The 27,173-nt window shown below is 44.2% G+C and overlaps 1 protein-coding gene across 3 annotated transcripts; it reads right to left on the reverse strand.

Moving 5' to 3' along the window:
- Positions 1-1,857: 1,857 nt before the first annotated feature.
- On the reverse strand, positions 1,858-26,405 carry WDR31 (WD repeat domain 31). Of its 3 annotated transcripts, none has more exons than XM_043453774.1 (12): positions 26,264-26,405; positions 25,388-25,692; positions 21,407-21,534; positions 16,233-16,376; positions 15,668-15,797; positions 12,453-12,527; positions 11,385-11,529; positions 11,179-11,279; positions 9,972-10,039; positions 8,880-9,021; positions 7,349-7,511; positions 1,858-5,923 (listed from the first exon to the last, which is right to left on the reverse strand). In XM_043453774.1, exons 4-12 carry the CDS (start codon positions 16,346-16,348, stop codon positions 5,763-5,765), a joined length of 1,101 nt encoding a protein of 366 aa, XP_043309709.1. In that variant the 5' UTR covers positions 16,349-16,376; positions 21,407-21,534; positions 25,388-25,692; positions 26,264-26,405; the 3' UTR covers positions 1,858-5,762. The 3 variants fall into 3 exon arrangements, with proteins under 3 accessions (XP_043309709.1, XP_043309707.1, XP_043309708.1); XM_043453772.1 differs by having other exon boundaries at positions 15,668-15,800; positions 26,264-26,349; XM_043453773.1 differs by lacking the exon at positions 26,264-26,405 and having other exon boundaries at positions 15,668-15,800; positions 25,384-25,473.
- Positions 26,406-27,173: the final 768 nt, after the last annotated feature.

Below are 27,173 nucleotides of genomic sequence, written 5' to 3' on the forward strand. Positions count from 1 at the left end.
TGCCTGAAGAACTATGGATGGAGGTTCATGCCACTGTATAGGAGGCAGGGATCAAGACCATCCCCAAGGAAAAGAAATGAAAGGCAAAATGGCTGCCTGAGGAGGCCTTACAAATAGCTGTGAAAAAAAGAGAAGCAAAAGGCAAAGGAGAAAAGGAAAGATATTCCCACCTGAATGCAGAGTCCCAAAGAATAGCAAGGAGAGATAAGAAAGCCTTCCTCAGTGATCAGTGCAAAGAAAGAGAGGAAAACAACAGAATGGGGAAGACTAGAGATCTCGTCAAGAAAATTAGAGATACCGAGGGAACTTTTCATGCAAAGATGGGCACAATAAAGGACAGAAATGGTATGGACCTAACAGAAGCAGAAGATATTAAGAAGAGGTGGCAAGAATACACAGAAGAACTATACAAAAAAGAACTTCATGACCCAGATAACCACAATGGAGTGATCACTGAACTAGAGTCAGACATCCTGGAATGCAAAGTCAAGTGGAGGTGATGGAATTCCAGTTGAGTTATTTAAAATCCTAAAAGATGATGCTGTGAAAGTGCTGCACTCAATATGCCAGCAAATTTGGAAAACTCAGCAGTGGCCACAGGACTGGAAAAGGTCCATTTTCATTCCAATCCCAAAGAAAGGCAATGACAAAGAATGCTCAAACTACCCCACAATTGCACTCATCTCACACGTAGCAAAGTAATGCTCAAAATTCTCCAAGCCAGGCTTCAACAGTATGTGAACCATGAACTTCCAGATGTTCAAGATAGATTTAGAAAAGGCAGAGGAACCAGAGATCAAATTGCCAACATCCATTGGATCATCAAAAAAGCAAGAGAGTTCCAGAAAAACATCTCCTTCCGCTTTATTGACTATGCCAAAGCCTTTAAGTGTGTGGATCACAACAACCTGGAAAATTTTTAATGAGATGGGAATACCAGACCATCTGATCTGCCTCCTGAGAAATCTGTATGCAGGTCAGGAAGCAACAGTTAGAACTGGACATGGAACAACAGACTAGTTCCAAATAGGGAAAGGAGTACGTCAAGGCTGTATATTGTCATCCTGCTTATTTAACTTCTATGCAGAGTACATCGTGAGAAACACTGGACTGGATGAAGCACAAACTGGAATCAAGATTGCCGGGAAAAATATCAATAACCTCAGATATGCAGATGACACCACACTTAGGGAAGAAAGCAAAGAGGAACTGAAGAGCCTCTTGATGAAAGTGAAAGAGGAGAGTGAAAAAGTTGGCTTAAAACTCAACATTCAGAAAACTAAGATCATGGCATCCGGTCCCATCACTTCATGGCAAATAGATGGGGAAACAGCAGAAACAGTGACAGATTTTTATTTTTTTGTGCTCCAAAATCACTGCAGATGGTGATTGCAGCCATGAAATTCAAAGACTCTTGCTCCTTGGAAGAAAAGTTATGACCGATCTAGATAGCACATTAAAAAGCAGAGACATTACTTTGCCAACAAAGGTCCGTCTAGTCAAGGCTATGGTTTTTCCAGTAGTCATGTATGGATGTGAGAGTTGGACTATAAAGAAAGCTGAGTGCCGAAGAATTGATGCTTTTGAACTGTGGTGTTGGAGAAGATTCTTGAGAGTCCCTTGGACTGCAAGGAGATCCAACCAGTCCATCCTAAAGGAAATCAGTCCTGAATATTCATTGGAAGGACTGATGCTGAAGCTGAAACTCCAATACTTTGGCCACCTGATGTGAAGAACTGACTCATTTGAAAAGGCCCTGATGCTGGGAAAGGTTGAAGGCGACAAGGGAAGGGGATGACAGAGGATGAGATGGTTGGATGGCATCACCGACCCAATGGACATGAGTTTGAATAAACTCCAGGAGTTGGTGATGAACAGGGTGGCCTGGTGTGCTGCAGCTATGGGGTTGCAGTGAGTCGGACACGACCGAGCGACTGAACTGAAGTGAACTGGCTGATTAGTGATAAGTTAGTTGGCAAAGGGTCACACGTACAGGGATGGGAGAAATTTGTGGCCATATCTTCCATCTACTACAATACGATTTTATATCAAGTAGAAAGCAGACAAAGCCAGTTTACGTTGTGACAAATTCCTGAGCAGATACTTCTGGAGGGGTGTATGTGGGAGGCCATCTGGGTCCCGGGATGCATCATACTCGTTCATCTAGGTTACCAGCATGTGTTCAGTTCATGAAAATTCAACCAGCTGTAAATTTAAGACATTTGAAATTTTGTGATGGCTAAACTTGATGAGTTTTTTTGATGGCTAAAAAAATTTAAATATATATACATATACAGTGACTTAAAGAGAATGACGTTCTCTTTCAAGTCAAAGTTCAGCTAGTCAGGCTGTTGGAACAGATCAGCTCCTGGAAGTTATCTGGGGCCCTGGTTCCTCCTTTCTTGCTGTCCCATCCTATCCTTATCCGAATAGTTGAAGCTACTCCTGGCAGTCTGCATCACACCTAGGGGGAAGGGGCCCAGAGGGGAAGTCCTGGACAAACATGTGCCTTTTGTGCTTATAAGGTGGAAGTTACACACACACATCACTGCCACTCCCAATCCACTGACACCAGCTTATTCTCATGGCCATGCCTAGCTGGGAATGCTATCTTAGCTGCAAACCCCGTGCCAAGAAGCGCCCATTTCAGGAACAGCTAGCACTCCGCTGTGTTTTTGATGATGAAACTGCTGTTTAATAATTATTCTTTCAAAAGACCAATCAGAAAAATCTAAGTTCCTTTTTCTCAGCATTAAAATATTAAAAAAAAAAAAAAAACCAATGACTTGAGTTCTATACTTGCAATTCCTGTATCAAAACAAAGGTCCTTATAGACTGAAAACAATCTCTCTCAATACCAATGTTGAAAACACACATCTGAAGGCACAGTTCTGCTGCTGTCCTGAAAGATCAGATATTATCTCTGTTTTGGTGACTGTAAACTCAGAATTCTTCAGGAACCTTCTTTAATAATCATTGTTCAGGAAGTCAGTGATAATCAGGACTTGTCCGATACTGTGGGGATACCAAAGATGTTTACTGCATCACAATACTTGCAGGTAGCTATTTTAAAGAAAACACCCTTTTCCAGGTTATTTTTAACCTTTTAGAAAAAATAAAGGTCCTCACCTCATAAGATAGTTTAAGCCACCACAAAAAACAAATAAATATTTTTAAAAGGTGGTTAATAATCACTATGCATTTTCATTCAATATTAATATATATTTTCAACTTATACAAGTAAATATATGAATTAAAAAAAATTACAATATAATTGGCCAGATTCCAAGGGCTTAAATACTTTCATAGAAAAAAGCTGGACTTTTCTGGTAGTCCAGTGGTTAAGCCTCCATAGTTCAACTGCAGGGGACATGGGTTTTATCCCTGGTGAGGGATCCAAGATTCCGAATGCCATGTGTGTGGTACGGCCAAAAAAGAAAAAAAAAGTTGTCTTTGGAAGATTCCCTTATGTGATTTTAGAGGAATAGCCTCTAAAATGAGATGTTTGATGACCAAATGAATGCATTAGGGCATAAAAGACTGAAAAATCTTATAAAAACATGTGCATTTATGAATCTATTTTCTACTTAAAATGCACAGATAAGGAATTTTTACATCAAGCAGGTGTAGAGTGTAGGGAAACGATTTAACTGGTAATAGAACTGGGCTTGTCAGAGCCCTTTAATTTCCTCAGTCTTCCCTGGGACCCCCTCCCAACCCACTCCCTTAGATTCTCTTCTTCCTAGAAAAAAAGGCTCAGTTGTAGCACTAATAGTTTAAGACTCGCTAGGACTTTCCCTGAGACACCTGTCTACTACTCCCAGGCCCCTTGTCAGGAGGATCTCTTTGGAGCCAAAAAGTTGATAACTGGTCTAGAAAAGATACAAACAATGTCATGGTCTAAGAATTTCTGAAGTGGACTTTGTGACATCATGCAGAGGCTAAGGGGTGAGGCAAAGGGCTCCTCCCCTTCCTCCCCACGTGTATAACCTCGGGCAGAGGACTGCATGTCCCCAGGCCTCAGTTTCCTCATCTGTGACAGGGTACTAAGAACCACGTGGGAATATGTGCGCTCAGCCTCCTGTTGGCGCTCAGTGAGGCAGCTTCCTCTCTCACCACGTCCTTCTAGGGCTCAAAGATCTGTAACTTAAGGGATCACAGGGAAGCCGAACAATGACCGAAGGGTTAGAAGTCACGATCTAAGGAGGACGGGTGAAGGAGTGGTGAACGTGTCACATGGGAGGGACAGCATTTAGTCTGGGCAGAGAGGGCAGCGAGGAGCCGGGGCTGCCAACTGTAAGCATCCCACAGCTTGCCTGGCATTTAACATGGTCCAATTCTCAAAACAGCCCTGTGAGCAAAGTAGGATTATGAGCTCCATCTTCTAAGTGAGGAAACTGGGGTTTTACAACTTTCCTAAGATCATCCAGCTGAATGGGGAAATGGAGGGTCCAACCTGGGTCTGATGGATGCTTTGCATCATCAGCTTAAGATGCTCCTCTCCGGTGGCTGGAGACAGCATGGGGGAGCTGGCCCCAAAGAGGAGCGAGAGGGGGACATGGAAGAAGGTTGCCAGCGGCTGGTATCAGAGACAGGCAGGGGGCCAGACAGGACTCTGTGGGACTCATCAGAAAGGGACTTTCCAGGCCTCAGTTGCCTTGTGTGTGGGCTTGCCTGGAGGCAGGAGTGAGTCTCCTTTCCCTGGAGGAAAGCAGGCTTGTGACCACCAGGCTCGGGACCCATCTCCTGGGAACCACCCAGACAGACGGGAGTAGTCTGCTCCTCTTCACCGACGGGGGCTCGGTGGCTGGCACGGCTGAGCCCATCTTTCTACTTCTATGTGTTCCAATGTCATTGCAGACATTCCCTTTGCCTCGCTCTGGCCATTTCCCAGGAAGGATTATATAAAACTAAGTAAAAATATTAAAACACACAAATGAAATTCTTCTTAGCCTTCATCTCTCCCCTCCCTCCTCCGTGGAATGGGTTTGAAAATCCGTCCAACTCCGGGCGAGGCACTGTGGCGGCCAGCCTCTTTGCCCGCCATCTCAGGTCTCCCGCTCATGCAGCGCTCGCCCTGTGGCTTTGCTTCCTTGCCCTAACTTTGATTCTTCTGGGAAGGAAGGGGCTGTGATTAGAGCTTAACCTCATGTCTGCAATCCGTTTCTTCCACGGAGCTGCACTAACCTTTCCCACCTAGATAACTGTGAGGCAACCACAACGGTTTCTCTCTCCACTATACTCTTTTCTTTTCTGGAGACATGGAAAAGGTCAGTTCAGTAGACTCAGACCTGTGTTCTGACTCTCACTCTTACATCCACATCCATCCACATCCATCATTCTGAGCTATAAACCTTTTTTTTTTTTTTTTTAAGAAAGACACACATTCCATGAACAAAATGCAGTACATCTCAGAAGGTAAGATGGCCTTGGGAGAAACACTCCACAGACAAGAGTGTGGGCCATCTCAAAAGGCAAAGGCCCATAAACTCATTTTTCTTAAACAGTAGTCCCCAAAGCTCACTAAAACTTGTACTTGGATTTAATTTCAATTGAGAACCATATTTGAGTCCATATTACTAATCTCTACACCTGATTTTGACTTAAACTGACTTCTAACACTGACATATCTTCCAAGGAAACCTAAGCAAAAAACATCAGCTCCACATCACCCTCCCCTCAAGAGAACATGAAAAAACACAAAGTCACACTGAGAAAGAAGGAGCCACAGTTTGCTCTTGTCCAGTGAAGGTCTCTTGGCCTCAGAATGCCGCCACTTCCCGCAGTTCCAGCCCTCGGCTGTGGTCCACCCTGAGTAAGTGAATTCCTCTGCTGAAACTCGCACACAATAAGGAGATGGTGTCGGCCATCGCCAGGGAAGTCAAAGGTCCTGATCCATCCAGAGACAAGGTGAAAAGGCAGGCTGGGGAGGAAGGGGGAACCGGCACGTTAGACCAAGGCTGCCATATCATGAAAGGCGGCGTCTTTGTGAGAAGACTACAGAAATAAAGCCCGTGCTGTGTATATGCACCTAACCCAGATGCGAGAGGCACTCGGTGCCTCAGAGGAGTGTTCAGTGAGGAGGTCAGCCCCAGGGCATCAGCGCAGGACGTATTCCACCTGGAAGTACACCGGACAACTGGGGCCTCACTGCAAGGCCGTGTTAAAACGCTGCCCTCGAATGCCCGCCCAGAGAACAAAGCGCAGAGCAAAAGATGAGGACACTGATCTTCAGCTGCGCCGCCCTGGGGTCCTGCTTTGTCCTCTCAGGACAAAGGATGACAGGGCACCTGCAGGGCGGTCTGGGGCTGCCGGCTGACCCACTCGCTTCCGTCAGCATCTTGCAGGCTGCTCTTCTAGGAGCACGCGCGCACACTCGGCGGGCAGAGCGGCGCTTTCGCACCTGGTCCTCCCTGGTCTTGGGTTTTGATCCCCGAATCTAGAACAGCTGCTCCTCCCACAAGCCCAGGTCAGGGTACCTGACTGCACTCACTGTGGAAGCTGCTGGACGTGACCCCACATGTCTGAGGGGGGCGACCCTATCCTCCCCTGCTAGGAGCTGAGTTTCTGGGAGATGAGTTGTCGAAGGGATTTGGCTTGAGGGTCTAAGTGAACGCTAGCCCTGTGTCTGCCAGAAGCCAGTGTCCAGGACAGATCAGTATGAAGGCAGTGGGGTGCTGGTAAGCTGGCTTTTTGGAAAGAAAAAAAAAACCTTCATTCACAGCATTTGCCAATTTTCGTGAGGTAAATACTCCTGCCATGACCATATTAAATATTCCTGAATATTTAACAGTCAGTGAGCAGAAGCTGGCTCCAGCACACCACCACATCAAGGAAACTATGGGGAGCTTGTTCCCTAAAGCATGTCTTTCTCTGGCGCTTTGCATAACCTTTCTACAATCCCAAACCTTAGCTGCAGAGTCAAGAGAGGGCAGTCTTTCTGAGACTATCCTTACCCCACACCTCACCCCCACCTAACTGAGGCTCTCATTTTAGCCCTTGAACATGAATCTTAAAGTGGCAATTCTTATTTGCTTTTCCAGACATTTTGAGCATCACAAGTCAAAACATGATGAGGAACTACAGATAGAAATAATGAATGAACCAGATACATCTGAGCTTTTAGGAAGGCGTCTGTACAACATGATACCAGGGATTACATGGTGACAGCTCCTAGCCAGAGGTTGGACAGGGAGTCTGGTTTCTTGATGTCATCTCTTAACCACTACGGGTGGACAGTGGCAGGACATGGGTGACTCCATATATGCTGAGCAATGGAACAAAGAGTTTTAAGGAAACCTCTAGGACTTCATGTATCTTTGAGAAGCACCAGAGGCAGGCTCCTTACCTCCAGTGTCTTGATTCCAGATCTTCACCTTGCAGTCATGTGATGAGGTAGCAACTGCAGGCATCGAGGCTAGAGCTCTGGGTAGAAAGATACAGGACGCAACGGTCTGGAAGTGCCCCCTGTACTCACAGATTCTGTTCCGTGTCTGCCTTAGGTCCCACAGCTGCAAAGTAATGACAGGGGCTGGCTTGCATACACATTTCCCAGCTTCAGAAATGCTTCATTCTCTAGTATCCTCTCCCCAGACTCTCATGATGCCCCTATTCCCTCAGCCCACCTCCTCACACAGACACCCTTATCTTCATCCCTCCCAGCCATCCATTCAGTCAGGCAGTGACTATGTCTCAAACAAGCCAGGTTAAAGATGGTTTAACCGGGGGTTGTTGCCTTCTTCATTATCATGACAGCACCATGGGACAGAAGAGGATAGCCTATTTTCTACTACAGCTCAAGAGCAGCCTTATATCAGCCTCTTGGCACCTGTGGGACCCACAGTTAGGAGTACCTTCTCATAAGTATATACAGGGGCAGGCCTTCTGATTTAACACCAAGACACTGACTCTGGGTACAGGAAGACCAGATTTTATAACAAGGGAGACGACAGTTCTGCCAGCCCACTCCTGTTGATACTAATCAGACTACACCTGGAGAATGATGTTCACAGACAAGAGCACACGGAATTGTGTCCAAAAAATAATGAAATCACTGGACACTGACTCGTTGTCCAAGGAACAATTGAAGAAGCTGGAAATGCAAATGCTTAGCTTAGAGAAGAAATGCTACATCAGAAGCCTGGGATTCAACACTTCAACCTACCACTTATGAGAAGTGCAGTCTTATACAAGAGATTTCAACTTGCCATGCCTCTATTTCTCCATCTGTAAAATGGGAACTATAGTAATACCAAACTCCCGAGATTGTTTTAAGGATAAAATGAGATAACGCACATGATGTGCTCAGCCCAGTGCCTTGCACATAATAAATGTCCAATAAAATGGGAGTTGTAGTTGTCCCATTTGGATACTAGATAAATCTGTTAACTAATATTTTACAGTGAGAAATCCAAGGTACTCTGGAGGAGCCAAGGCAATCTATCCTGAAATTAACTGCAAGGAAAGGTATATGGGTTCAGGATGCGGTGGGCCCTTGACCAACACTAGAGCCTAAACTTCCCAAAGAACTTGAATTCCTTTACTGTGACCATATGCGCAATAGGAACACATTGATTCTTCAAACAGGTCATCCCCTTTCTAAACTCTACTGGGATCAGGGACATTAGTAGGTGGTTCTGTGTCTAACGCTTTCCTATCTTGACTCCCATCACATTTCTTTTCTATGACCGATGCAGAGAGCTTAGGCAATGGAGTTTTCTTGAAAGAAGCATCCAGAATGCAAAGGCTCCCGTACAGTATGCACTTGGAATAGGCCTGGGACTTAAGTAGAGCCTGCCTGTGTAGCCCAGGACAGGCAAGAGGTCAGAGGAAGTCATTTCTCGTCAGCACCCCAACACCTGGACCCCACAGTCTCTCACCGTGGCTTCACAGCCTTCCCCTCCAAAGCCGCTGCTGCAGGAGACACACTTGTGTCCGTCCTCACTGACCGCGCAGTGCGTCTGGATGTGCTGCTGGGTGGGAAATGTATGAGCTACCTGCAGCCCCCGACTGTCCCACAGTCTGAAAGAAATTACGGCAGGGAATGAGTTTGCAGTAAATGTGCTGAAATGCACCTGTGATTGCCTGTGAAAGCCGAAGTCTTGGCTCTTTGTGGGCTTTGACCAGTCAGAACAGAACGCTGTGATTTACCTAAAAACAGCAACATGAACCAGATCGATCTCAGAGATGCTAAAGCTGTCAGGAAATAACCAAACTGAATGACATCTGAGTTCTTTCTATTTTGAGATCTAATTAATGGGAATTTAGACCAAGCATCTTAATTGTTCGAGTTAATTTGTTAATTTGGTCCTTTGGGGTACTACTTTCAACAGACGAGAGAAAATATTTCTGTGCCTGTGATTTAACAAAAATTTTTAAAGATATATATCACGATGGAGAGGAGCAGGCATCATTCCAGAATCAGACACAAAATATTTACAGGCCTTGGCCAACTGACCCATGGGGTCAATTGGGGACCGTTTTACCTCTTGTCTCAATTTTATTTTGTTATCTTCTTCCCACCATTTTCTAAGAAGAATCTCTTGAGATCCAATCTTTCTGGTCATGCTTTCTAGTCTAAGAAGGATTTACTTCATTTGACTTCCCTGATGGTGATTCTGAGGGCTGAGTGATTGAGAACACCTGGAGCCCAGTAAGGGCCACTTGAAGGGGTGGGACAAGTAAGCGACTGACCCTGAGGTTAATCTGAACCCATTCCCACAGTCAGGGCCGTCAGAATCAGCTGCTTCTAAAAACCAGCCAGAACAAGCTGACCTCCTGCCATTCAACCTCTATCCAGGTGATCCGCGGGGCCAGATCAGAGAGATGCCAGCACTAGCAAAGGGCAGAAGAGTGGAAGGCCCTGGGAGAGGCACAGGAATGCCAAGAAGCAGAGTAGGAACAGAGTCAGGTAAGCACGGGAGCCACAGACCTTCACCAGAAACACCTTCACTGCTGCTCAGTAAGCCCACCTGATGGTTTTATCCTCGGAGGTCTGGAGTACGTAAGGTTCTTGGGGGACCCAGCACAAGTGAGTGACCTGGAAAAAGCAAAAGTTTCAAAACTTCACACCACGCCATTCCTCCACTGTAATTTCTGTAAATGTCACTAAATAGCATCCCTGTCATCACTTCTCAAGGATGCTGAGCCTAGCACATCTGACTTAAGAGGGATTTTATGTGGTGCAGAGGCCCACCGGTCATGCTCGACCTGCAGCTTCTAGGTTATCAGCAGCAATGGAAGCAACTGGACCATGCGTGAGCCCCGAAATGCATGCAGCACTCTTAGAGTATCTGAAACTCAAACACCACTGGCCGAGTGGCAGCTAAGGAGAGCAGCCTCTGCTTTCAAGTGGGACCAATGAAACCCTAATCGAGGCCTCCTCGGGTTCAGGAAGAGTGTCCTTGTTTCCCTTGATCCCTGCAGCCCCCTGCTGGATAGGCGTGAAACAGTTTTCGAAACAACCCAAGGTAACACGGTTTTCATTTCTTCCAGCAACCTGTACAAATATGGAGGGCACAGGGCAAGCACATCTTGCCATTGACAGTTGTCTTCAAAACTTGAAAAGATCACACGACTAATGTCTGACAACCACTAAAGGACATTGCCATGTCAGGTGATCTAATTCTCCCCATTTTATAAATGAAGATGCTGAGACTTCAAGTAACTTTCTTGGGTTAATACAGCTAAAAAGTGATGTATCCATGTTTTAATCCCAGGTATGACTAACCTCATAGGCAGTGGAGTTGACATCAGTCTGCTACCAGAAAACACTGGTCTTCATAAGCAAATCAAATTACACAAATAGCAAAAGGTCATGCTTATTTCTCTGCATAATGTTACATATATTGAACATACGATAAGCATAAACTGTGAGCTTCTGGAGGCCAGGAACCAAGCCCTGGGCCACTAACCCTGCTTCTAGCACAGTGCCTGGCCCACAGAAGATATGGAATAACTATGTTTTGAAGGCATAAGTGAGGACACCCTTTAAAACTCCAATATAAACTAGTGGAGTTGTTCTCTGGAGCAGAAGACCTTAGTTAGGGGTGAGCAGTAATTAGGACCCAAGACTCTAAGGCCTGGTCATGGGGTCTCCCTCCACGTCTCTCTCCTGGGCTCCTCCTCACCCCAGGCTCCCTTCTGTTGCCCTGCTCGGGACCAGGTTTGAGTTCGTACCAGGTTCCTGGAGACTGAAGCGCTCTCTGCACACCGTCCAGTCCCCACATCCCACAAGAGCAGGGTGTTGTCACGGGAGCCAGTACACAGTTGTGATGAATCTTAGGGAACAATGGCAGGAAGATGGTCCATGAGACAGACTCGGGACAGGGCTTTTCAGAAAGTACCACAGTGCTGGTGTTGCGAAGACGTTGGCTTTACCTCACCTGGACTCACGGTCAGCCCAGTGACCACCATGGTGTGGCCAGAGAACTGCTGTCTTGGCTGTGAGGAGTTCTGCAAGTCCCACATCATGACCATCTTATCACGAGAGGCGCTGAAGAACTGGCTTGATTTGTAAATACACGCTATCTGCTCAAAAGAAAAAAAAAGAAAGCTCTAATATGCTTGTTTGGACGTTAAAAATGGAAAAAGCCTGGAGATAAAAGTGCCAGAGCCTGGTGTTCACTCTCAGTCTGGTTCAAAATGCACTGTATCTGGCAGGTAAAGAGAGTCTGTGCTGTGTGACTGTGGCTGATAACTTAGTCTCACTACGATGGAGTTTGCTTCTGAATTTTGGGTTCATGCAGGTGACTTCAGAGAGGGGAGTTATATCATCTGACATTCTCTATCATTTTTGCTGGAATCTCAGTCTACTCTGTCATGCTCTTTAACAAATTAATTTTTATGTAACTGTTTCTAGCTTTTAAAAAATGTCCCCAACTAGACTAAAAGCTTCCTCAGTATGGAGAGTTTGTCATCTTCTTGCCTAGAGTAAACACTTGGTAAGGCTTCGACACATGGCCCTGGTGAGTTAGGACAGGGCGGGGGAGTTAGTCTCAGCTCTTCTCTACTGACTGCCTGTGCTGCGCTACGTGCAGAGTTGCTCAGTCGTGTCCGACTCTTTGCGACGCTGTGGACTAGCCCACCAGGCTCCTCTGTCCCTGGGATTCTCCAGGCAAGAACACCGCCATGCCCTCCTCCAGGGGATCTTCCCAGCCCAGGGATCAAGCCTATGTCTCTTACATCTCCTTCACTGGCAGGTGGGTTAGCGCTACCTGGGAAGCTATGAAGGGCTTAACAATGAAACAAAAATGTGTGTTTACTACACCTGTAACTATAGCTGAGTGAATGGTTTGCTCTGGTGGGAGTGGGGCTTCACACGGTGACATCAAATGAAACCCCTGCATTTTTCCTTAACACTGAAATATTCAACCACTCTTACTACCTAGAGCTACAGGCATTCCTTTATTCAATTCCAAATTTCCTCGGGATGCTAATCATATGACAATTACCTTGGTGATTTCACGCTCATGTCCTTTGAACCTTTTCACCGCATTTCCAGTTCTCCAGTTATAGGCCACAACTGTCTGCAGAGAGTCATTAGAATATTTTAGCTTAACTGACTTTTTTTTTGTTTAGATGAAACAACAAACCTTTATCTTGTTCTCTACCTAATTTCTCCCTCTCTACCAAAGTTTCATTGTAGTGTCGTTCCTCATGCTCCCCTAGTTTGAGCTCTCAGTCTCTTCCAGAGCCCCTGGCCCACTCCGCTGAAGTGTCTGGGCGTTAATGATGGGTTTGGGATAACACTCTGCAGGGACATCTGGTTTAGATTGAGGTTCTGGGTATGGATGCTGAAGGAAAATCTATATGGGATTAGATTTTTTTTCCCTAGTTAAAAAAATTTTACCATCATAATCATTTTTAGGTATACAATTTAGTAGTGTTAAAAGTATATTCAGGGAATTCCCTGGTGGCCCAAGGGTTAAGCTTCTGTACGTCCAGTAGAGGGGGCATGGGTTTTGATCCTTGGCTATTTCAAATCCTAAAAGATGATGCTGTGAAAGTGCTGTACTCAATATGCCAGCAAATTTGAAAAACTCAGCAGTGGCCACAGGACTGGAAAAGGTCAGTTTTCATTCCAATCCCAAAGAAAGGCAATGACAAAGAATGCTCAAAATACTCCACAATTGTACTTATCTCATACACTAGCAAAGGAATGCTCAAAATTCTCCAAGCCAGGCTTCAATAGTATGTGAACCGTGAACTTCCAGATGTTCAAGATGGATTTAGAAAAGGCAGAGGAACCAGAGATCAAATTGCCAACATCCACTGGATCATCGAAAAAGCAAGAGAGTTCCAGAAAAACATCTACTTCTGCTTTGTTGACTATGCCAAAGCCTATGACTGTGTGTATCACAAGAAACTGTGGAAAATTCTTCAAGAGATGGGAATACCAGACCATCTGACCTGCCTCCTGAGAAATCTGTATGCAGGTCAAGAAGCAATAGTCCAGCAATAGAACTGGACATGGAACAACAGACTGGTTCCAAATAGGGAAAGGAGTACATCAAGGCTGTATACTGTCACCCTGCTTTTTTAACTTATGTGCAGAGTACATAATGAGAAATGCTGGACTGGATGAAGCACAAACTGGAATCAAGATTGCCGGAAGAAATATTAATAACCTCAGATACGCAGATGACACCACACTTAGGGAAGAAAGCAAAGAGGAACTGAAGAGCCTCTTAATGAAAGTGAAAGAGGAGAGTGAAAAAGTTGGCTTAAAACTCAACATTCAGAAAACTAAGATCATGGAATTTGGTCCCATCGTTTCATGGCAAATAGATGGGGAAACAGTGACAGACTATTTTTCTGGACTCCAAAATCACTGCAGATGGTGACTGTAGCCATGAAATTCAAAGACGTTTGCTCCTTGGAAGAAAAGTTATGACCAACCTAGACAGCATATTAAAAAGCAGAGACATCACTTTGCCAACAAAGGTCTGTATAGCCAAAGCTATGGTTTTTCCAGTAGTCATGTATGGATGTGAGAGTTGGACTATAAAGAAAGCTGAGTGCCAAAGAATTGATGCTTTTGAACTGTGGTGTTGGAGAAGACTCTTGAGAGTTCCTTGGACTGCAAGGAGATCCAACCAGTCCATCCTAAAGGAAATCAGTCCTGAATATTCATTGGAAGGACTGATGCTGAAGCTGAAACGCCAATACTTTGGCCACCTGATGCAAAGAACCGACTCATTTGAAAAGACCCTGATGCTGGGAAAGATTGAAGGTAGGAGGAGGAGGGGACGACAGAAGATGAGATGGTTGGATGGCATCACCGACCCAATGGAAATGAGTTTGAGTAAACTCCAGGATCTGGGGATGGATGGGGAGGCCTGGCATGCTGCAGTCCATGGGGTCCCAAAGAGTCAGACACAACTGAGTGACTGAACTGAACTGGGGAACTAAGATCTCATATGCCATGTGGCACAGCCAAAAAAATAAAAGTATATTTACACTGTTGTGAACAAATCATACTTTTAAAAAATATTTATTTATTTGGCTGTGACAGGTCTTAGTTGGGATCTTCAATCTTCATTGCAGCACACAGGATCTTTAGTTGCAGCATGTGGGATCTAGTTCCCCGACCATGGCTTGAACCCGGGGTCCCCTGCATTATGAGCATAGAGTCTTAGCCACTGGACCACCAGGGAAGTCCCCATACTTTTCTTTAATTTCAAAAAATCTCATCCATAATCCCATCTGCCAGAGAGAATCATTATGAAAATTTTCTTTCCATCCTTTTTCCAGGAATATATTTTAGTATTTTGTTGTATTTTTCCCCCCTAAACAGGATTCAGAAGCATTCTCTGGCCCAGTCTCTGTCGTTCAGTACTATGACCTAGTTAAATTCCAGTTTCATAACATGCAAAACAGAGAGGCTAATTGTTGCACTATCTACCCCTCACAGGTGAGGATCATAGAAATATAAGTTCATATGTCTAGATGTTACAACAAAATGCTGCCAATTAAATGATGTTATTATCAATTTCTAGATTCATCCTGATTTCAGAGGTGTTACAATGTGGAAACATGTGCATCTTAGAATCAGTGAAATACAGTATATAAATGGAATCTGAAGATTCTAAATGGCTATTGAAAATTAGAGGCATTATTATGAAAGAATCAGCATTTTTGCTATCAAGAACCTAGGTTGAGTTCTATGACAGATCCAAATACTAGGGAAATAAAGCAACCAAATTTACACTAAAAATGGGAGCAGTCTCGAAGTATTGGTAGATATTTTGGCAAAAGAGAGGCATAAAAGAGACTAGAACTTTCCTTTTGCTGATAAATAACTCCCGTGTGCATGCAGGTGTAAAAATGGATAGGCTAGAGTAATACTTGTCATCTGTAAAAAGCATGTGGGTGGTCTTGCAGAGCGCTGAGTGTCTTCCCATTTAATCCTCAACTATCCTGGGTAGTTGGCATTACTACCCCCATTTAATAGAGAAGGAGCCTGAAGCTCAAGAAAATGAAAAGACTTGCCCAAAGTAAAAGGAAGCAGTGGAGCAGGAATTTAAACCCAGCCTTTTTAACTCTAAAGCACATATTTTTACACTGTTCAACCCTGCTGCCAGAAATGCTAAGCCAGCACTTCCTTTCCAAACATCTGCCCTTCTCTGCAAAAAGCTGGTTTCCTGGGAAGCACTGCAAACCCCACCTTATCTTTTCCTCCGGAGACACAGAGGTCTGAGTTCAGAGCAGCAACAACAGAGACGGTATCCACGTGAGCCGGGCTATACTCTTGAAAGGCTTTAGTTTGAATCCTCTCTTCGATAAATCCATCTGGCCTGCTAAAGAGAGGATGGAAAATGAGGAGCCCCATGGTGTAGGGTGCACAGTGGAGCAAGGGGAAGAGAGGGTGGACTACAGGCCATGCTGAGGAGAAAGATAGAAAGGAGCCACACTGAAATCACCAGAAATGGCATTATTAACTCTGTAAATGCTCGGAATGAGTGAATGACTGGGATCTGACAAAAGAAGAAACCCAGAGTTTTTGCTTACTCTAGAGATGATTCCCAAAGATGTGGGAATCATCGCCACGGGGTCCCTCGCCATGGGGCTGTAGGCCCTAGCAACCAAGATGTTTCTTATCCAAAAGGAAACAGACCAAACTGACTGACCAGGGAAGGCATCAACGATGGCTCCGGGCCTTCTCTTTCTATAGGAGAGAATTGTCATGGGGCACAAAACTGGGGATCCCCCCCGAGGGCAGACCGCTGTACCCGTATCTGTAAGTGCTGTGTCTGAATTTGCTCTGCAGTTTCCCCATCACTGGACAGAACCTGCACGAGACCTTCTGGGGAAGAGCTCGTTTCGGATGGCACCTGAGTAGCAGCATCCCTTGTGGCTGCTGGAAGTTGTGTGCCCTGTTTGGTAAAAGGAATAATACACACTGTTAACTCTGTGAGGCACAAGAATGGTAGGTAGTATGGTTATGTTAAAACCTTTTCTTTTTTTTTTTAAAAAAGACTAACTGTAGGCATTTGGTTTTTCTCCTTTCCCTGCCTCACTCTTTTTTTTTTTTATTTTTTTTTATTTTTTTATTTTTTTTTAATTTTTTTATTAGTTGGAGGCTAATTACTTCACAACATTTCAGTGGGTTTTGTCATACATTGATATGAATCAGCCATAGATTTACACTTATTCCCCATCCCTGCCTCACTCTTATGGCCCTGGGAAGGCACCATCCTTCCATACAGCATTTGCAGATAAACAAAAACAAAACTAATTTTAAAAATATTAAGATGCTCCCCAGTAAGTCAAACATAGAATTATTATGTGATCCAACAATTCAACTCCTGGGTATATAGTCCAAAGAACTGAAAACAGGTGTTCAACCCAAAATTTATACATGTCTGTTCAGAGCAGCACTGTTCACAATAGTCAAAAGCTAACAACAACCCGTGTCCATCAATGGATGAATAAACAAAACGTGGTTTATGTATACAATGGAATATTATTCATCCATTAAAAGGAACGAAGCACTGGGAATTCCCTGGTGGTCCACTGGTTAGGATGTGGCACTCTCACTGCCATGGCTGGAGTTCAATCCCCGGTCAGAAACTGAGATCCCATAAATTTTGAGGCAAGGCCAAAAAAAAAAAAAAACCAATCTACACCAGTAAGCTTCTTGGAAAAAAGCTTTAGTTATTCTAAAAGGCTATAACCTTCCTAGCTTGTGGGACTGCTATTAAATACTTTCCAGGGTCATGAGGTTATTCTGTAATAAGAATGAGATGCGGGAGACAGTGACACCAAATGAGACAATACAGGTAATGATCTGACCAGCAGGCCTCAAAGTGTGATCTCAGGACTGCTGGGGATTCCTGAGACCCTTTCAGGGAGTCTGTGAAATCCTTTTTCCAACTATGTCTCTATGTGAGTCCTGACTTTCTTCTTATACTACGAACGACATACTGCAATAGATTTAATGCAGAAGCAGATATGAGAATTCAACTGTCTTCTGTTTAAGCCAAACAGTAAAGAGATTTGCAAAAATGTAAAACAATACCGCTCTCTTCCAATCAAACATTTTTGTGTGTTTTCAAAAGTATATTTATTTTCCATAAATTTATGTTTACGTGCAATAAGGTTTATTATTTTTAAAAGAGTTAATATGTAAATTTTTAAAAAATATCTCGGTTTTAATGTCGAGATCAGAATATGTGGCCAGCACGGACGTCTGATGGGACTGAAGGTACATGACTAGGACCTAATCTCAGCTACTCTGGGAAATGTTCGTCTGCTACTCAATTACCTGTCCCCTGAGATGGCAGAGGGTACAGGTGGGAGTACCCAGTCGCCATCTCTTCCAGGGCTCTGCTTAGAGAAATTCTAGGAGGTGAGTTTCTTATGGGAATGACAAGCCTACATAGTTCTAGGAAGAATAGTCTATAATGAGAAATAACAGTTAAAACTCTCCAAGCATTCTCCATGCAGGATCTTAGTTCCCGGACCAGGGATCAAACCCAGGCTCCCTGTAGTAGAAGCTTGGAGTCTTAACCATTGGACCACCAGGGAAGTCCCATATCATTACCTTTAAAAAAACCCCCACAGTTTTCCACTCTATGGATGTCCCTCAAAAAAACTAAAAACAGAGTTGTCATGTGATCCTGCAGTTCCATTCCCGGGCATATATATGGAGAAAACTATAATTTGAAAATATAAGTGTACTGTAATGTTCATGGCAGCACTATTTATTGATAATAACCAAGACATAAAAACAACCTAAATGTCCACTGAGATATGAATGCATAAAGAAGATGTAGTACATATATACACAATGGAATATTACTCAGCCATAAAAAAGAATGAAATAATGCCATCTGCAGCAGTGTGAATGCAACTAGAGATTATCATACTTAGTGAAGTAAGTCAGAAAGAGGAAGTGATACTATATGTTATCACTTATACATGGAATCTAAAATATGACACAAATAAACTTACCTACAAAACAGAAATAGACTGACAGACAGAGAGAAGAGACTTGTGGCTGCCAAGGGGGCAAGGGGGAGGAATGGACTGGGAGTTTGGGACTAGCAAATGCAAACTATAATATACAGAATGGATAAACAACAAGGTCCTACTGTATTGCACAGGGAACTATATTCAATACTCTGTGATAAACTATAATGAAAAAGAATATGTGTATATATAACAATCACTTTACTGTATAGCAGACATAAACACAACACTGTAAATCAACTATACTTCAACAAAATAGATTAAAACAAAAACAAAACACTTAAAAAACAACAAAAAACCCACCACAGTTTTCCAGAAGAATTTCAGCCTACATTTAAAAGCTGCCAGAATTGACGTCCTGAAAAGAACAGGTAACCAGTGAGAAACAGACTATTTCCTGCCATAAACAAAGGATGTCACAGTCATCAGGAATTGCAGCCACAGATTATGGTGAGCTGGTGAGTCCTGAGGAAATTCAGGATATGAAAACTATCCTGCAGATCAAAGGAATGATTTCAGTGAGCCCAGACTCTTGCATCCTCCCATACATAGAAAAGTGCTAAATTCCCTAACTTGATGCATCTGGTTTTCTTTTTTGGTTTGTGTCTGTGTGTGTGGTTTTCTTTAATTAACAATAATTTTTTGATGTTCAGACTATCTGCCCTTTATTGCAAAACTCCTATATATCCGAGCTCACCCCCTCGCCTCCTTGGAATAGTTCTCTTGTTACTTGAGATGTTGCCTCCCGAGCATGAAGTCCTAAAAATTCCTACCGAATAAAACGTAACTCTCAACTTTTAGGTGGTGAATATTCCTCAGGTTGACAAGGAACAGAAGCAAATGCAGTGGAAAGAACACAATGAGTGGCGTCAAGAGCTCCGGGCTCTGGGGCCAGGCTTGCCTCATCTCACTCGTGTCCTGTGTCACTGAGCTCCTCGATCCTCCACACTGTGCCTCAGCCTCCCCGCTAACGTGTAACATGGACACCAGATTCCAAGATTACTAGCAGACTGTATGCTCCACAAGAAGAGGGACTCTCACGTCCTTCTCTGTATTTCAAGCGGCTTGCACGGTGTGACAAACACATGTGTTGTGAAATAGCAACCTAAGGGCTCTGGATGTGAGAGTTGGACTATAAAGAAAGCTGAGCGCCGAGGAATTGATGCTTTTGAACTGTGGTGTTGGAGAAGACTCTTGAGAGTCCCTTGGACTGCACGGAGATCCAACCAGTCCACCCTAAAGGAGATCAGTCCTGGGTGTTCATTGGAAGCACTGATGTCAAAGCTGAAACTCCAATCCTTTGGCCACCTGATGCGAAGAGCTGACTCATTTGAAAAGACCCTGACATTGGGAAAGATTGAGGGCAGAAGGAGAAGGGGACAACAGAGGATAAGATGGTTAGATGGCATCACCGACTCAATGGACATGCGTTTGGGTAAACTCCAGGAGTTGGTGATGGACAGGGAGGCCTGGCGTGCTGCGGTTCATGGGATCCCAAAAAGTTGGACACAACTGAGCGACTGAACTGAACTGAAGGGCTCTTCTAGTTCAGACACTGTAGGGTTCTCTGTAACAAGCACACATGTTGCCAGATAAGAGCAGAGGGTTCCCAGAGGAAGAGAACCAGATGGAACTTCTTTGACATAAGAGAAGCCATTATAGGCCTAGACATTATGTGATCTAAGCCTGGCCAGAAGGCTTGCTCTTGACCACATCAAGCGAGGTCGCTCAGTTGTGTCCGACTCTTTGCAACCCCATGGACTGTAGCCTACCAGACTCCTCCGTCTATGGGGTTTTCCAGGCAAGAATACTGGAGTGGGTTGCCATTTCCTTCTCCAGGGAGATGATAAATCAATTGTAAAAATTCCCAGTTCTGGGGCTTCCTTGGTGGCTCAGGAGTAAAGAATTCCCCTGCCAATGCAGGAAACACAGGTTTGATCCTTGGTCCAGGAAGCTCCCACATGCCATGGAGCAACTAAGCCTGTGCATCACAACCACTGAGCCTGTGCTTTAGAGACTGGGAGCCGTGACTACTGAAGCCCGATGGAGCCTGTGCTCCGCAACAAGAGAAGCTACTGCAATGAGAAGCCCACACACCGCAAGTAGAGAAAGCCCGTGCAGCAACAAAGACCCAGCAGAGCCAAAATACTAGATAATTTTTAAAAATTTTAAAAAAGCACTCCCAGTTCTGTTTCAAAGGTAAAGGATAGCAAGTGCACATTCTTTTTTTTTTTTTTTTAAGAGGCACATTCTTGAGCTATTCTGTAGGATCCAAGCCCCCTCACTCACTCAACCGCAAGACTATCTGGTACTTAAGGAACGATGATGCTGACCTCTGCTGACCCTGGTGACTTAATCAACTAAAGCTGTGACTCTGACAACCTGTGTCCCAAATCTAGGCTGAACTCTCCCCTACTCAAGCCCCTCATGAATATGCATATCCACCCGAGCCCTTCATAAATATGCATGCACTCTTATCTTAAAACTTGCCCAGTTTTGCTGTTCTGAGAGACACAGTTTGGGAAAATATCCCTGTTCTCCCAACTTGCTGCAAGTTCTAAATCCTTTCTTCTGTTCTTTGGCTTGGTTGTGTCTTTGGCTTGACACCCAGCAAGAGGGGAATCTAGTTTTTCAGTTACCACAAATATGCCCCCAGGAAAAATTCCAAGATAGTTTTCAAAAAGCTTGCAGTGTTGTCCTGTTGTAGTTAGATAAGAGATTGCAGGGCTTCCTATCTGCCAACCTAACCCATTTTTAACACTGCCATCAAACTAAGGACAGATGCCACCCACAGATCTAGGTCACTGATGCTATAAATGGATTGACTCTGCTTAAAACTGATTAGATTTTTAGCTGGTATCTTCTGAGAGCCATACTTCCTATCTGCAGCATGGGACAATCTAAGGAAAAGAAAATCTTTAGAATTACTTACGCCCAAACCAGTAGGATCTTCTTGGTGAGCTGCCGTATTTGTAAAGCTGTAAACTTTGTAAACTTGGTGACCTGCTGCTTTGTAAAATTATCCTTTGGAAAATAGTTCAGGCAGCCACTTCCTAATCTCTGTAATTAGTGAAAAGACAATTAGATTAATCTCTAAGCATATGTTTGTACTGAAAGGTAAATAAGAAACTGTTAATTAAAGAGATTGTTAAGTGTCATTTCCCCTCGCAAAGATTTATCTTGCAAAATTCAAAGATTTTATAACTTGTACATTTCCAATAATTAGGGAAACTATACCATGTTAATTATACAACTATTTTAAAATATGCAACATAGGATATATTTAAACTCGTCATTAAATATTTTTATTTTACTCATAGTAAGATTTTCATTCATCAAAAATCTTCAGGAGTGACTGCTTACTTCCCAGCTTACTGTTTTTGTGAAAAAGGCAAATTCACCTATTTAAAATAATACTTTAAGTATGAATTTTTAAAATAATACTTTACGTAGAAAGAGTTTCTCAAAATCATCACATATAAACTCTTTATTTAAAGATCTGCAGAATATGGGCAGAAACATTTACTTGCTCAAAATTCTAACTAGGTAGAGCTCTTGACTTCTAGCCCAGAATTTCCACCATAAACATCTACAAAGAAGAAACAGTTTTACTGCATTTTAACAATTCAATTTTTTTTTTTTTAACAATTCAATTTTAAGAATTCAAATAAACTCTAATTATTGATTGACCTTATTCTAATTATTAAGAGCAGCACAAAATAGTCAGAATAATATTTCATTAGGCGCATTAGCCTTGAAATGAGGCCTAGGTCTGAATTATAGTTCTGCTTCGTTCAGTCTAGGGCAAGTTCCTGAACCTCTCTAAGTCTCAGTTTCCTATGTGTAAAATAGGATAATAACTATCATTCAGCTTCTGTGAAGATTAAAAATAGCACCTAGGGACATCTCTGGTGGTCCAATGAATAAGACTCCGAGCTCCCAATGCAGACGGCCAGGATTCCATCCCTGGTCAGGGAACCAGATCTCACACACCGCAACTAAAGACCCCGTGTGCCAAAACTAAGACCCAGAGCAACCAAATAAATCTGCTGTTGCTCTTGGTTAGTAGCTAGGTTGGGTCCGACTCTTTGCGACCCCATGGACTACAACCTGCTAGCCTCCTCTGTCCATGGGATTTTCCAGGCAAGAATACTGGAGTGGGTTGCCATCCTCCTCCAGGGGATCTTCCTGACCCAGGGACCAAACCCAAGTCTCCTGCATCACAGGGGGATTCTTTTCCACTGAGCCACCTGGGAAACCCAACCAAATAAATAAATAAATATTTTTTAAAACAGCACTTAAAATATGCCGAGGACTTTTTTAAGTGCTTTATATTTAACTCATTTAATCTATTCTCCACCCTCTGAGATAGACGTTGTTACTATCTTCATTTTGCAGGTGAGAAAAGTTAGGCACAGAGATGTTAAGTTACTTGCCCAACTTCACACATAAGTTGCAAGTAAGTGTCCTAGCTGAAACTTGTGTATAGGCATTTGGACTCCAGGGGCTTTGCTCCCTACCAGCTTACTATACTGCATCTCTACAAAAGCTAGTGTATTTCAAGCTCTTGGTTCAAGCTGTAGATTGTTAGTAACAAATGATGACTACCAGAATGGTTACTGGATTGACAGAAACAGCAATGCTAAAAGCGGCAGTTTTATTATTAATTCTACTCTTAATACACACATATTAAACATACATTACAAATATACACAGAGAATATACACATCTGAAAGTGAGTCTGGAGTATATTAAACTGAAGCCAATATCTCCTGATCAGAGTGACTGATCACACTAAGGCTAAGAATTCATTATGTTAGATATTATATGAAAGGAAAGGATGCTCTCACTCGCTCAGTTGTGTCTACTCTTTGCATCCCCACTGACTAGCCCGCCAGGTTCCTCCGTCCATGGAATTTTCCAGTCAAGAATACTGGAGTGGGTTGCCATCCTCCTCCGGGGGAATCTTCCTGACCCAGGGATTGAACCTGCGTCTCTTGTGCCTTCTGCTTTGCAGAAGGATGCTTTACCACTGCACCACCTGGGAAGCCCAGATATGATACAGCAAGGCGACTTAAAATCTGGAGAACAAAATATATGTGCTTGGATAATGTCCACGATGCTGTAGACTAAGAAATGAAAACACTATTCAAGTCATCTGCCATAGTTTATATTGTGAACCTGCAGTATACTCGAGAGGAAGGAAAGTGTCTTATTTGTTTTTGTATTTGCACTTTAAGCATGGCCTAGGAAAACAGATACAAGGCAAATATCTCTTGAGTGAATGAATGAATGGAATACTAAGGTGGGAGAGCCTGCTTGCCAAGCTTTTTTTAAGGACCTAACAATATATGCGTACATGTTAAATTGCTTCAGGTGTGTCTGACTCTTTACAACCCCGTGGACCATAGCCCACCAGGCTTCTCAATCCATGGGATTCTCCAGGCAAGAATACTGGAGTGGGTTGCCATGCCCTCCTCCAGAAGATCTTTCCGACCCAGGGATCAAAGGCATGTCTCTTACATCTCCTGCATTGGCAGGCGGGTTCTTTACTACTAGTGCCACCTGGGAAGCCCCCAACAATATTTGGGTCCTTTAATACTGTCCAATAACAGACTCTCCAGGTAGCAGTTACCCTGACCCGTTCCACATATCAGGCCTAGAAACACTACAGAGGACTTGGGAAACCCTGTAATTCAATACAGCTCTCAATGTTTTTGTTGGTTCCAGGTCGAATGAGGCCTAAATCTGAATTCTAGGACCCATTTCTGCCCCCAATCTACTCCCCAAAGGCCTTTAAGATCCTCAGTGGTCACTCTACTTTTAAATTTTTATCTCATTTAATTTTTTAGCCTCACTGCGGATCATGTGGGATCTTAGTACCCTCACCAGAGATCCAACCTGTGCCCCCTGCATTGGAAGCATGAAACCTTAACCGCTGAACTGCCAGGAAAGCCCCTCAATGGTCACTCTAAACATAATTCAGAGAATTCTCTTTTAACTTTCCAGTGCAACACTTCTTGGTATACTCCAGAATATTTCCACCTGTCACTTCCCATGAAGAAACTGGGACTGGAGGCTCAGACGGTAAGGAATCTGCTTGCAATGCACAAGACCCGGGTTTGATCCCAGGGTCAGGAAGATCCCCTGGAGAAGGGAATGGCAACACACTCTAGTATTCTTGCCTGGAGAATTCCACAGACAGAGGAGCTTGGGCGGCAGTCCACTGGGTCTCAAAGAGTGACTAACACTTTCACTTTTTTCCATTTCCGAAGGTCATACAGGGGTGAAGCTGGGGCAATGGATCTTATTCAGCTGGACTCCTGGTCCACTGTTCATGTAAATGATGATTTAATATCCCCCTCCTTCTCCCCAAATCTCCTTCTGCACTCTTCTAAACTACACTCTGGAAGACCAAGGAATCTAAAACCAAAGCTCAAACAGAAACAAAACCACAGGTAGAAGCAAGTAGGAGATGGTCCGATATGACCTTCTAATGGTACAGGTAAGGGAAAGAGAGTCTCGGAGAATAAGAGGGTCTTGCCCAAGGTCATTTAGGGAATCAGCACTACGTCAGAACTCCCAAGGCTGCCCCAAATTGTGGGGACAAACTCTGAGCAGTTTTTCCTTTCAGATCACACAAATGCCCTGCGCCTCTTCTAAGCGTTTGGCCAAAGCTTATTTTTTTTTTTTAAACTTCAAAGCTTATTTTTGATGAGGCTGGGGGGTGGGAGTGGATGGAGGGGTGTTCACCCAAGACTGGATGATGTAAGGCCACCCAACCCAACGCGGGCCCCGGGAACCCCCTCCCCGCTTTGGCCAGTCGGGCGGCTTCGGCTCGGAGAGCGCGAGGGTTCCCACTTGCCCTCCAGTCAGCTGCGCCCTTTCCTCCCGCCTCGAGCTCCATACCCACCGGAGGGCCGGCCGGGCCGGGAGCTGAGGCCCAACGAGGACGCCGAACCCTACGGCGTCCACAGCCTCCAGGCTCCGCAGCCTCCGCGCCTCAGCCCTTAGCAACGAAGTGCGCGTCGCTAGGTCTGGAGTCCTGCGAAAACCCTCCGGGCGCCCTCGTCAGCCACTGAACCCGGGTTCCGCTCGCAGGACGTGTCTCGGGAGTTGTGCCGAGAGCGCCCCGCCGCCTTCTTACTGCAACAGTGCGCGGACGAGGTTCCAGAAAATAAGATTAATAGGTGTTCAAGACCACCAATGCCAGATAATCTGTATAATACAAGGAAACCAAGTATCACTGTAATAGCCACGGAGAAAGCACTTAATAAATGTCTTCTTTTTAACTATTCATTCAGATAGGGATGTTGCTTTATTTCTTAGGAGTTTTCCCTGATTCCACTCAGGCAGAGATCCCTCCCTTGTACATTTCTCCAGGTCTCAGACACCCCTATTCCTTTTATTCTTTCTTTCATCAAACCTTTACAGCCCAACACCATAGCAAGGAGACCCTGGAGTACTTCTTGAGATCCAAGGGGAAGATGGTTCTAGAAACTAACAGCAGCTACAAGACAGTTTTTGTAGTTGCAGTTGAATTTCTTCTAGATGAGAGTCTTTTCATCTCTCTGTTCCTAGTACAGAGCACAGGATTTGCTCGTGGCGTGTTGAATGAATGAACAAACGAATGAATGGCAAGGACCCTAGTCAACATTTCTTTTGCACCCTAATAGGTGCCTCCTGCACTGCTGATCTCCCAGCAGAACTGCCTTCAATGAAAACTCGTGCAGTTTCTAAAAGTTAGGGATCTGTGGGATTAGAAGTTGAGATGGTGAGGGAAATTTACCTTCATGGAGTGTCAGGGCTGGCCATGGAGGTCTATCATTGGACCCAGAGAGGGAATCCCGTCCAAGCCTCTGCATCACAGTTCCTCTAGCCTCTGTTTAGGCTCCCTCAGTGACGATACATTCATTACTTCATCTGTCAGTGGTCTGTTGTTAGGAGACTTCCTCCTGACAGGAGCTGGGATCTACCTTCTTGCCATTTACAACACTGATCTTTGTTCAGAGCCGAGGACTCTGCCTAGAAACTTAATCCCTCTTTCTCATAATAGCCTGGCAACTTTCAACCAGGAGAGACTGATTACTTTGCCTGAGATACTAGACTAGGCTCAGCGCAGCTACAGAGTTGACTTACCAGATCCCTCCCTGCCTGGTTATATGTTCCAGCTCTGAGTTGGCAGAGCCCCTGGAAGCTGCCTTAGGCTGAAGGCACCAGAGATTCCCAAACTGGTATCTCTAGCCAGACTTCTCCTTAGATCTGCATATCCACCTACTTCCTGCCTATTTCCACCTAGATGTCTAAAAGACATTTCATCCTTGACAGGACTCACACTGGAAACATTCTCTTCCCCCCAAACCTGCTCTTCCTCTTTTCTGTCTGAGTACTGGGCACCACCTTTCATCAATTACCTAAGCCAAAGGATCTAGGAGTCATTTGTAATTTCACCCTCTCCTCTGTGTTCCAGAACAATCCCCAAGACTTCTCAATTCTGACTCCTAAATATCCGAAAAATAAAAATCTCTCCGCTTCTCTCTACCCACCACCCTGCTTCAGGCCAACATCATCCCAGTGTGATAGATTAAAATGGCCACAAATTCTTTGTAGCTTCTCCTATCAGAGCTGGCCTTGTAACTTGTTTGGTGAGTTTATGCCTCAAAAGGCCAAGTAGTTTCTGCTCTCACCTTTTTGAAACA

The sequence above is a fragment of the Cervus canadensis genome, chromosome 30 (assembly GCF_019320065.1).
Source record: "Cervus canadensis isolate Bull #8, Minnesota chromosome 30, ASM1932006v1, whole genome shotgun sequence".
NCBI classification, from domain to species: Eukaryota; Metazoa; Chordata; class Mammalia; order Artiodactyla; family Cervidae; genus Cervus; species Cervus canadensis.